Source organism: Heteronotia binoei, chromosome 11, assembly GCF_032191835.1.
Source record: "Heteronotia binoei isolate CCM8104 ecotype False Entrance Well chromosome 11, APGP_CSIRO_Hbin_v1, whole genome shotgun sequence".
Classification (NCBI taxonomy): Eukaryota; Metazoa; Chordata; class Lepidosauria; order Squamata; family Gekkonidae; genus Heteronotia; species Heteronotia binoei.
The window spans coordinates 4,334,066-4,346,622 of NC_083233.1; the positions used below are offsets into that span (position 1 = coordinate 4,334,066).

A 12,557-nucleotide genomic window follows, 5' to 3' on the forward strand; every position below is an offset into this window, starting at 1 on the left:
ACCACCTGGCTAGCAGCTGTCCGAACCCCCCTTGACCACCTTTGAGCGCCTCTAAAACGAGCACTCCAACTCCAAAGAAGCCCTAAGGAAGCGGCGAAGAGCAGCACAGGTGCGAGCTCGGTGGCGGACGATGACACCATCGTCACGGATGAGCTGAGTGAGATGTCCTGGGCTGACGAGCCATTGGGAAACGAGGACGACTGTCAAGTCGACGGATTCAAGATTGAGTCAAAGTTGATACTAAGTTCCCATTTATTGATAACCGGTACTCTGGCACAAGCCTCTAGCTTGCTAAGAATTAAACCAATAGATTGATACATGGGTTTTAAGATACACTTCAAAAACATTCCTACGGGGGGGGGGTGGTTACAGGAGGGAACATTCACACATAACTACTAGATACTTTCTCAGACGATATCCAGCAAATGCCCTTGAATTGTTATGCAAGGCTTCCTCCCACCTCAGGCCCTGAGAAGGCGCCGACTAGTTCCTGCACACCAGTTCCAAATCAAAATAAGAAAAGGGGGAAGGGAAGTAACTAAGGTAAAACATCAGCAGCAGTGGATCCATTATGATTTTAACAGGGCCTATTGCTTAGGCCATGATCCCCCCGTCTTAAGTCGTTATTAGTCGATCTTGACAACAACCTGCTCTAAATGGTGCCAGCTAGCAGGTCGCCGCAGATGAACCGGCACCACTCAGGGTGAGAGTAACGGGGTCGTTGTATTTTGTACCAGTAATTTTGCTAAACAGCAAACTCAAGAGGTTCATGCAAGTGAAAGCCCTGATTGACTTTGGCTGCACCAGAGACATAATCACCCCTAAACTGGTGGATGCATTGGGGCTTCCCACGATGGCTTTGCACATCTGTTTGAATAGATGGATGGGTTCGTGATGAGGGGGGAACCCTGCGTGTTAGAGATTCAGTTAGTGCCAGTGGGCATCAAAGACCACTGGGACCAGGAGGCCTTTGTAATTGCTCCCTCCTCCTCCTACGATGTGGTTTTGGGAGTAGGTTGGTTGAGGGGACCAGACAATAGAATTCAATTACCCAAGATGTAAAGCCCATCACTGGACTAAAGAGTGGGGTCCCAGTCCCCCACCTGAAATGAGGAGGTCTGCTTGACAATGGAGGAGGTCCAGGCGATCCCCAAAGCTTATAGAGACTTGAGGGGGGTGTTCAGCGAACAGGGGGCCGATGAACTACCGCCCCATAGGGACACGGACTGCGCCATCGAACTGATCCCCAGGCAAACCTTACCTAAGGCCAAACTGTACTCAAAGGGGTGGGCGGAAAAGGTGGAACTGTGGAAGTTCCTCGATAAGAACTTGAAGCGAGGTTTCATCCGACCCGCCAGAGCCCCCCATGCAGCCCCAGTCCTTTTTAATAAGTAATGCATTAAGACTAGAATTACCAAAATCTGAATGAGCACAGTGTATAAGGCACAATACAGAATGCGGGTATAATGAAGACCAGGGTGTTTTGTGTGTGTGTATTTGTAGCAGGAACTCCTTTGCATATTAGGCCACACACCCCTGATGTAGCCAATCCTCCTGGAGCTTACAGTAGGCCCTGTAAGAAAAGCCCTGTAAGCTCCTGGAGGATTGGCTGCATCAGGGGTGTGTGGCCTAATATGCAAAGCAGGTCCTGCTACAAAAAAAGCACTGATGAAGACAAACACTACATCAGTAGGAAACAATGAAGTGACACGAGGATAAAACATGCAGTGAGTTGGTGATACTTTGTGAGCACAGTCTCTTTTCCCTTATAAAGCGCCTTCATGAACAGTGCAGTTACAGTAGAAGAGAGCAAGCGTCTGGTAGTACCTTGAAGACTAACCAAATTTGTGGCAGGGGAGGAGCTTCTGTGAGTCAGTGCTCACTTCTTCAGATACTTTTGGTATTTGAAGAAGTATCTGAAGAGTGAGCCGTGACTCAGCAAAGCTCCTCCCCTGCTTCAAATTTGGTTAGTCTTTGGTTAGACTCTGGCTCTTTTCTACTACTACAGACATGGCTACCCATTTTGATCTATTCTGTTACAGTACAGCCTTATTGTTATTGTGCAGTCGCACAGTCGAGTCCGACTCTTTGCGACCCCATGGACCAAGTCACGCCAGGCCCTCCTGCCTTCCACCATCCTCCGAAGTCCACTCAAATTCTTGTTTGTTACATCACTAACGCTGTCCAGCCATCTCCTCTTCTTTTGCCTTGTTTTTCCCAGCATCAGGATCTTATCCAGTGAGCACTCCCTTCTCATTTGGTGGCTAAAGTATTTGAGCTTGTTTCAGCATCTGACCTTCCAGTGAACAGTCTGGGTTGATTTCCCTTAAGACTCACTGATTTGATCTTCTTGCAGTCCAAGGGACTCTCAAGAGTCTTCTCCAGCAGCACATCTCAGAAGCATCTATTCTTCTGCGCTCGGCCTTCCTTATGGTCCAGCTCTCACAGCCATACATTACTACTGGGAATACCATCACTTTAACTATACGGACTTTTGTTGGCAGGGTGATGTCTCTACTTTTTATTATACTACCCAGGTTCACCATAGCTGTTCTCCCAAGGAGCAAATGTCTTTTAATTTCATGGCTACATGAAATTAAATAAATTAAATAATGAAATTAAATACAGCCTTATTACCTTTCTTTAAAGCTTTCCTGAACTATTTCATTTGGATCATGGGAGCCTCCTTAGCCTTCCCACAAAAGGCCCTGAACAGGTGAGCCAAGCTGTTGTGACAGGACACAGGAAGAGGAGTGGTCCTGTATTTATCAGGGTCCAAAACCCTGCAGGGCCTTGTGTGAGAGTCCCTGGCACTGAATCTGGGTGGCAGCCAGTGGAGTGGATGCAGAGCAGGTGTGATGTGTGTGCCCCCCCCCAATATGGGGTGTGATAATAACCAAGCTGAGGCGTTCTGTTCCACGGACTCCTTCAAAGCAAGGGGTCAGTCCGAGTAGCTGGAGGTCAGCTCCAAGCTTCTAAAGAGGAAACCGAGCCCAGCTCAGAGAGCAGAGAAGCACGCTAGCCCTGCAGAATGGCTGAACAAGCCAGGCTCTCCATTGTGCCCAGGACTTGAAGATCCTGGAGAACAAGAGGCCTCACCTGTTCTTCGGTGTCATCTGGCCAGGGCTTGATTGATCCCTATTCTGCAAAGCACTCTGGGAATGTAGGCAATAATCTAGTTCAGTAGCTGGAGCATGGGCTGTGCCTGCCTGGCTCTTTAATACCACTCAGCTACAGATACCTGAGGTCTGGACATTCAAGGCGGGGGAGTGGCTGCCCTGGGGTCTGACCCATTGGCAGCAGCATCTGGATCTAAGCCTTCAGGGGCAGTTTTTAGGAGACCCGGGTCTGGTGGGGGGTCTTCTGACCCTCCATATCTCACCCTAGAATGTTCTCTGCCTCTTCCTCAGTCTGGGGAGCGTGTCCTGGAGTCTGGCACAGAAGGGGCTACACAGCGATCACGCAGGAGTCTCGTGATAAAACATGGCCCTCCAGGGAGGCTCAGCTGCCATCTCCTGGATTTCCACATGGTGGTCCGCTCTCCATCTTTGCCCTGTCCCATCAGCAGCAGAAACAGGGAAATGCAGAAGAGATATAAGCAAATTTACTTGCTTTGGATCAAATTTACTTGTTTTGAATCAAAGGATTTTGCTTTAAACACAGAATCTGGTGGAATATTTGTATTATTTCAAAGTGTTTATGACCTTTGCTACAAGAATAGGAATGTTTCTGCAGCTTGTATTTATTTAGTAATTGAAATATTTATGCCCTGTCTTTCCTCTTGACTGCAGGCGGTTCTAGCAACACAAGGCCGATTGTTGCCCACTCATTGTTTCCTCTCTTTTTTTAAAAAAGGTAAACAGAAGTACCTCTGTGCCAGCCGCAATGACTGCACCATTGACAAGTTCAGAAGGAAAAACTGCCCTTCCTGCCGTCTTCGGAAATGCTATGAAGCAGGGATGACACTTGGAGGTAAAAGTGCGGCACCGGCAAGCTTGGCTTCTTTTGGGGAAGCGTTTTTGCTCTTGAGGTGTCCTGCAGCTGGAGAAGGCCGTCATTGGGCAGGCTGCTCGATGTTGTCTCCGTTGGTGCTGGAGCCCTTGTCAAAGAACCTTTGTGGGCTCCCAGGGCAAAAGCACACAAGAACCAGACTGCTGTTCTAAAAAATAATTAATAAGGGTTTTTTTAACGAAATATTAATTAAAAAATATTTCCAACACGTTACTCTGAAATCAATAACAAATCTAGCTCCAACTACCTAGCAGTCAAAAGAACTATGTTAAGCAGCACAAACTTTAGGTTCGGTAGGAAGACCTCAGTTCAGTGTGGTCTTCGTCTCTAGTAATTGCAAACAATCGTTGCGACCTATAGGCCATGAAAATCTCACTTTGCCTTTAGTAATCCAGGCCATAGTCCACATGATAGTTTCTGGCCATGCACATCAGGTGATGATGAGATCCAGTCAACGAACTCCCTGGAGAATTGCTTCATCCCTCTCAGCCTCCCCCCCCATCACAGATCTCGAGTTCCCCTGAGAATCCAAGCACCTAGCTTCCATCCACAGCCTTGAAGAAGGGAAGAGAGATGCAGGCCGAAATGAAATAACAGCACCTGCAGGACAGCTCAGGCCCCAGAGCATCCATAGGAACCCTTAGGGGGCAACAGAGAGGAGGGGAGATGCTTTGCCTGCCCTGGGCAGCCATTCCCAACAGCCCTGGAGGGCAGCTGCAAAGGGCAGGCCTGCAGGAAACTGTGGGAGAGGGACAATCCAATCTCACCTACCCCCCCTCTCTGCCCCTTCACCTCCATTCCCCCCCCCACACACACACTCTTTCTCTCTCTCCCCTCCACTTTGCTCTCACTGCTGCCACCCTCTCCTCCTTTCTCCACCCTGCCTCCATCAGGGGGCCCTCCTCCAGTCACTCTTTCTTTCTCCCTCACCCTGGTCTGATCTTACCATTTAAAAAATGCCTGCTTATAATGCCAGCTCTCATCCCCACAAGATCTGTCGGCATCTTTTTGTTTGAGTTGTGATGTCTATGCAAGTACACACACAGTGCACCTCTAGTTTGTTTATTGGGGGGGGGGGTTTAAAAAAAGTTTGAAAACTGTTCTGATTTTTCTGCTAACACTGAGGTTCCCCTGTGCTTATAGAAACATCTCTCCACCTGTTTATGGCCCCACTGTGGGGCATTTTTAAGAAGAAGATATTGGATTTATATCCCACCCTATACTCTGAATTTCAGAGTCTCAGAGCGGTCACAATCTCCTTTTCCTCCCCCCCCCCCCCCCACAACAGACACCCTGTGAGGTGCGTGGGGTTGAGAGAGCTCTTACAGCAGCTGCTCTTTCAAGAACAACTCCTGCAAGAGCTATGACTGACCCAAGGCCATTCCAGCAGCTGCAAGTGGAGGAGTTCTCCCAGATCCCAGGTCCACTCTGAGACCACATTCAGAATTAATATAAAGATCCCTTCCTTTGAGAAGCTTGAATGTCCTGACTGAAGTGGCAGTTTTGGGGCAGAGTCAATATATGGCCAGTTTTGTCCAAATAACTTGTTGGTTCTGAAGGCAGCCCACAGCATAGGAAATAGCAATGACTGTATTTATTGGCCATCTTTTCCCAGCTTGGTTTATACTGAGTACACAGCCCTACTTTAGACTACTTTTCCGTGTCTCTTGTCTTCTCTGACTAGCCAGGGGTGCCTCAGTTCTTTGGCAGAGAGACCTTTCCCAGCCCTGTTCCCTGGAGACATTTACCTGGAGATGTCAGAGATCTGGGACCTGTTGCATACAAAACCAGGGCACTGCCCCCTAGTCCTTCCTGTGTGCCCAGTGCCCTTTAGTCTACTAGAGCAGTAGGCCTCTGAGGCCTGCAAAGGATTGGGGAAATTGTCTAAAAGTAGCTTAGCTGGAAGAACCAGCCTGCTGGAGCTCTTTGATACATTTATGGGTTTTAATGATGCCACTGAAGTTTGCCCTTCATGTGCTGAGCATGCCTGCCATTGCTTCCTGTGTAGTTGCTCCAGCTCTGTGGAAGAACTGGGGGAGACAAAGGCCCTGCTTTTTTTCATAGTTCCTTTTGAATTCTGCAGCACCATAAGAGACCTGCAAGACCTTCAGGGCATCAGCTTCCAAGTGTCAGAGCTCCCTTCATCAGACATGCGTGGGAATGGAGATATCTGCATTTAGGGTCTCCTCTCACCACCAGTAAGGGTTGCCAGATCCAGGTTGGGAAACTCCTGGAGATTTGGGGGTGGAGCCTGGGGATGGCAGGGACCTCAGAGGGCTACAGTGCCACAGAGTCCACCCTCCAAAGCATCCCTTTTCTCCAGGCCAACTGATCTCTCTAGTTTGGGGGTGAGCTGTAATTCTGGGGGATCCCCAGGTCCCACCTGGAGGCTGGCAACCCTTGATTGCTTCTGTAGTCTGCTGGCCCTTAAGGGCAGGACTCTATTTCAGGTGGTGTTTGTACGGCTTCTGCTGGCTCTTTGAACAGTTTGGTGTTTTCAGCTTCCTGTGTTCCACCCAGTCTTTATTCTGTTATCCTCCTTAAGCCCTATATAAACATGTTAAGTAGGCACTGTTTGCTTCTCCAAACCCCAGAGAAACCATCTCTGGCTCAGACAGCACATGAGCCAGCCAGCCAGCCAGCCAGCCAGAGAAGGGTTCTGCCTCCCCCCACCCCGTTGCCAAATTACCTGCTTCTGTGCTGATTGGTGGCGCCACGCTGGCTAGCTTGGCAGGAGGTTGGCAGAGTCCTCGTCCTGGCACCTCACCTGTTCCCTCATCAGCTGAAGCACCCCAGTGCATATTGGGAAATGAAGCTCTGGAAACTACATTTCCCAGAAGGGATTCTTCAGTCAGTGGCAGAACAGGGGAAACAGGGAGAGATGAAAGGAGAAAAATTCTTTCTTCTTCTGAGTCAGCATTTGTGGCTGCAGCCACAGTGCAGGAAGTAGACTGGCTTGCAGCCAGGGTCTGTAGGAACTCCTCCAGGGGGCTGCCATGGCATTCCAGGCTGCTCCGGAGTGCCTGCAGTAAGGTTTCGATGAACCCCCAACATATCAGCACAAAGCTGCCTTTACCTAAGCCGGATTGATCTCAGACACGCAGCAGGGCCTTGCTTGGATTTATTCCTGGTGTAAGGACAGGTGGGAAAAGGCAGCAACTCCAAATCATCTGCATCCCAAACTTGGACAGAAAGGCAATTTTAAGACTGACCAGAATTCCCCGGGTCTGAGCAAATGATGGAAAGTGCAACGTGGTCTTTAATTGAAGTGCCCCTACAGAGATTTTGCAGTCCCTCTTTGTACAGCGGTGGTTTCTGATTCCCCGTAGAAAGAGAGCCATAAAGATGAGGTTTTTAAAAAGATTAATGAAATAATTACACAATCCACAGAACAGAGACAGAACTCCTTTTCTTTCTACCTGCCCCCACCGACCAAAAAATTGGGGGGCAGGCACAGCCCAGCTGGGGAGACCCGAATGGAAGAATTGAGCTGGGAAGGGCATGAGGAGCAACAGGGAAACCAGGGCCGCCTTACACTTTCCTGGCATTCTGGGTTCTCTGGTGGGGCATTTCTTCTCTGGCTCACCAGAACTGCTGATCCCACTGAGTTCCCTCACACACACAAGCAGAGTCTCCAGGAATTCCCCACCCAGAGTTGGCAACCCCTTCCCTCCAGGAGTTGGCAATCCTGGCATATTGTCATGTAGAGTTCCAGGGAAACTCGTCTCTGCAGCTGGGAAATCAGTTATAATTCTGGGAGATCTCCAGGCCTCCACCTGGAGGGTGGCAACCACATTCCAAAGCAGTTGGTTGCCCAGACTTTGGTCTTCCTTTCCCAGCCAGGAAGCTCTTTAGAAGCCAGAAAATGGACCCTGATGAGGCCATCCTCTGTTTCCTTTTTCATCGCCAGCTCTAATGAGGGCTCCTCCGTGTCGCATGCCAGAGCTTGAGGTGGCTTCGCGGAGGGGCAGCTCTTTCAACGAGGCCTCTTCCTTCAGAGGTCTGCAGCACAAAGGGAGCCACTCCCCTGTTGCTGCCCGGGTTCCTCTTTTCTCTCTTTCTCTGCCAGTTCCAGTGACTCCCTGCCCTCTCCCCCTTCCCCTGTCAGCCCAGCTCAGTCGCTGCGAAGTCTGACTAATTGGCTCACCTTCCTTCCCTTACTAAAGGAGAGCTGGAGGAGGGAGATGAGCTTCCCCCACAAGCTGTAATTGAGGGGCTCCCACTCATTTATTAGTTTGTGCATTGGCTCCCAGCAACAAACAGACAATGCGCTGAAATGTGCCCCGTGCTCTGCCTCTGGCGATGCTGGGTCAGGTTTGCCAGCCCCATCTCCTCCATCCGGGCAGGACATTTGCTTGGTGTTGCTTCCCCAGCAGTTGAGACCTTAAATAGGAGTTTTCTGTCCTGGAATGTGAGCAGTGCAGGTGAATCCCACCCACAGAAGGATAATTACAAGCCTGCTAAGGGCTTTTGTTCTAGTGCATAAATATTGACGCTCAAAGATTTACCAGATCCTGGCAAGGAAGTGCCTTGATCCTTATCAGGCGGAGAACAACAGGGGCTGGTTGGCATGAGGAATCAGGTGGCATCTGGTGGGAGAAGCCATTGGCAGTCTCTGCCACGCAGAACAGTTGCACCTCTTGCTTCCTTTGTTAAAACTCAGCCATGTGCACCAATTACCCTTCTCTCCACATCCTCAACCCCTTCCTTTATTTATTATCTCTAAAAATGTACGGTCTTCTTTTGGTAAAGCACCACTCTCCCCCGACTGCTTACAACAAAAGTAAAGACAGCATCACAGAAAAGGCCTGCATGGTTAACAAACAAAGTAATGGAAGCTGTAAAAGGTAAGAAGGACTCCTTTAAGCGGTGGAAAGCTAGTCCAAGTGAGATTAATAAAAGGGAACACAGGCTGTGGCAAATCAAATGCAAGACTGTGATGAGGCAGGCAAAAAGGGACTATGAGGAGCATATTGCAAAAAGCATAAAGACCAACAATAAAAATTTCTTCAAATATATTAGAAGCAGGAAACCAGCCAGGGAGGCAGTGGGGCCCTTGGATGACCAAGGGGTAAAAGGATTACTGAAGGAGGATAGGGAAATGGCTGAGAAGCTGAATGCATTTTTTGCCTCCGTCTTCACTGTGGAAGATGAGAAGTGTTTGCCCGCTCCAGAACCACTAATTTTGGAAGGGGTGTTGAAAGACCCGAGTCAGATTGAGGTTACAAGAGAGGAGGTCCTACAACTGATAGATGACTTAAAAACTAATAAGTCACCAGGTCCGGATGGCATACATCCAAAGTTCTGAAAGAACACAAACTTGAACTTGTGGATCTTCTGACAAAAATATGTAATCTTTCATTGAAATCTGCCTCCGTTCCTGAGGACTGGAAGGTAGCAAATGTCACCCCCATCTTTTAAAAGGGTTCCAGAGGAGATCCGGGAAATTACAGGCCAGTCAGTCTTGCCTCATTTCTTTGAGGGGGTGAACAAACATGTGGACAAAGGAGACCCAATAGATGTTGTTTACCTTGACTTCCAAAAAGCTTTTGATAAAGTTCCTCATCAAAGGCTCCTTAGGAAGCTCGAGAGTCATGGAGTAAAAGGACAGGTCCTCTTGTGGGTCAAAAACTGGCTAATTAATAGGAAGCAGAAAGTGAGTATAAATGGGCAATCTTCGCAGTGGAGGACGTTAAGCAGTGGGGTGCCGCAGGCCTCAGTAATGGTTCCCATGCTCTTTAACTTGTTCATTAATGATTTGGAGTTGGGAGTGAGCAGTGAAGTGGCCACGTTTGCAGATGACACTAAATTGTTCAGGGTGGTGAGAACCAGAGAGGATTGTGAGGAACTCCAAAGGGATCTGTTGAGGCTGGGTGAGTGGGCATCAATGTGGCAGATGCGGTTCAATGTGGCCAAGTGCAAAGTAATGCACATTGGGGCCAAGAATCCCAACTACAAATACAAGCTGATGGGGTGTGAACTGGCAGAGACTGACCAAGAGAGAGATCTTGGGGTCATGGTAGATAACTCATTGAAAATGTCAAGACAGTGTGCGATTGCAATAAAAAAGACCAACGCCATGCTGGGAATTATTAGGAAGGGAATTGAAAACAAATCAGCCAGTATCATAATGCCCCTATATAAATCGATAGTGCGGTCTCATTGGGAATACTGTGTGCAATTCTGGTCACCGCACCTCAAAAAGGATATTATAGCATTGGAAAAAGTGCAGAAAAGGGCAACTAGAATGATTAAAGGGTTGGAACACTTTCCCTATGAAGAAAGGTTAAAACTTTCCCTATGAAGAAAGGTTTACAAGATAATGCATGGGATGGAGAAAGTAGAGAAAGAAGTACTTTTCTCCCTTTCTCACAATACAAGAACTTGAGGGCATTCAATGAAATTGCTAAACAGTCAGGTTAAAACAGATATAAGGAAGTACTTCTTCACCCAAAGGGTGATTAACATGTGGAATTCACTGCCACAGGTGGTGGTGGCAGCTACAAGCATAGCCAGCTTCAAGAGGGGGTTAGATAAAAATATGGAGCAGAGGTCCATCAGTGGCCATTAGCCACAGTGTGTATATATATATGTGTGTGTGTGTGTTTGTGTGTGTGTGTATATATATATTTATATATAATTTTTTTGGCCTCTGTGTGACACAGTGTTGGACTGTATGGGCCATTGGCCTGATCCAACATGGCTTCTCTTATGTTCTTAACGCTTTGGGCTCTTTAGCTTGGAGAAATGTCGACTGCGGGGTGACATGATAGAGGTTTACAAGATAATGTAAGGGATGGAAAAAGTAGAGAAAGAAGTACTTTTCTCCCTTTCTCACAATACAAGAACTCGTGCTAAGCAATCAGGTTAAAATGGATAAAAGGAAGTACTTCTTCACCCAAAGGGTGATCAACATGTGGAATTCACTGCCACAGGAGGTGGTGGCAGCTACAAGCATAGCCAGCTTCAAGAGGGGGTTAGATAGAAATATGGAGCAGAGGTCCATCAGTGGCTATTAGCCACTGTGTGTGTGTGTGTGTGTGTGTGTGTATTTGGCCACTGTGTGGCACAGAATGTTGGTCTGGATGGGCCATTGGCCTGATCCAACAAGGCTTCTCTTATGTTCTTATTCAATAAAAGAAAAGAAAGAAGTCATCAAAAATAAAACAAAAAAGACAGATCAAAGAAAATCCTCGCAGATGGCAGCATCAGCAGAACTCAAACTGACCCTCCACCACTGCACCCCTCACCTTGAAGCAACGCCTAAAGGTAGATCCAGGTGGGGTCTGAAGCAGCAGAACAAAGTTTGACAACAGTCAGGCACCTTGAAGGTCAACTAAGTTTTATTCTGGGTGTAAGTTTTCTTGTGCATGCTGTGTGTGAACACAAAAGCTGATACCACCCCCCCCCCCTTTCTTGGTCTTCAGGGTAGCTGACTGGACTCAACATTTGTTCCAGCACCTAAAAGGTAGTCTTCCTTTGCCTTTGGAGAGTTAAAAGGGGCAGTCTTAAGGGCAATGAATGTGGAGCTGCCTCCTTAGACCCACCCAAACCCCGCTCTCTTTTAAATAGTCTGGGAGGGAAACCCTGGGATGGCAGGAGCTCCTGGTGTTGGGAATTCAGGCTTTGGGGGGGGGTGCCTTCCACCCCCCCCCCAAAGCACTGTGTGAATCCATGCTGTTAATATTGGGATTTGTGTCCCAGGTGGCTTTTTAAAGGCAGTTTCAAGGACTGTCTTGTCCAGGTTGGCTGAACAGAACCTGCGTATTCAGGAGCATTTTACCACTGAATACCAGTTGCCGGTAATGGGAAGGAGCTGTCACCTCTAGATAGGGCTTGTGGACTTCCAGGGCACATCTGATTTGTCCCAGTGTGAAACAGAAGGCTAGAATGGATTAGATAGCACCTCAGTCCCATAAGGCTCCTTGTTGAAATCTGTACAACAGCTCTGTAAGGTAGGCCAGTGCTACTGTCCCTGCCTCGCAAGCCCCCCCCCCCCCCATGAGAGACGCAAAGTGAAGCTGGGCTTTCTGAAGCAGGGTTGCCAACTCCAAGTTAGGAAATTCCTAGCAATTTGGGGGTGGCTCCTGGGGAGGGGAAAGCCACAGAGCCCAGCCTGCAAGGCAGCCATTTTCTCTGGGCAAACTGATCTGTGTGCTCTAAATACCAGGAGAACTCCAGCCCCTACCTGAATGGGGTGTGGGTCTCTCCTCAGTACTTTCTCCACCCATGAGAGCTGAGGGGCTCCCCAAGAAGCGTCTGCCTGGGACGACATCCCTTCACACTGCCCTCGCCACTTGCCCCAACAAACGCCTCTCTTGGTGTGAAGAGCATAATAAGAGCCTGTCTAGTCCAGCACCCTGCCTCACCCTGTGGCCACATGTTTCCTGTGATGGGGCAACAACGGGGCCTTCCCCTCCTGGCACTGGGATTCAGAGGGTGGGTGCCTCTGGATGTGGAGGTTCCTCTCAGTCACCAGGGCTAGTAGCCATCGGTACTTCTATCCTCCAGGAATCTAGCTCATTCCCTTTTAAAGCTGTCTATTC

General features: G+C 48.6%; 1 protein-coding gene across 1 annotated transcript in view; it reads left to right on the top strand.

The window, feature by feature from the left end:
- AR (androgen receptor) overlaps positions 1 to 12,557 on the top strand; it is a 302,814-nt gene that overhangs the window by 224,321 nt on the left and 65,936 nt on the right. The window contains exon 3 of the mRNA XM_060249714.1: positions 3,856 to 3,972. Within this exon, the coding sequence (XP_060105697.1) occupies positions 3,856 to 3,972 (117 nt within the window). The remainder of the gene's footprint in view (positions 1 to 3,855; positions 3,973 to 12,557) is intronic.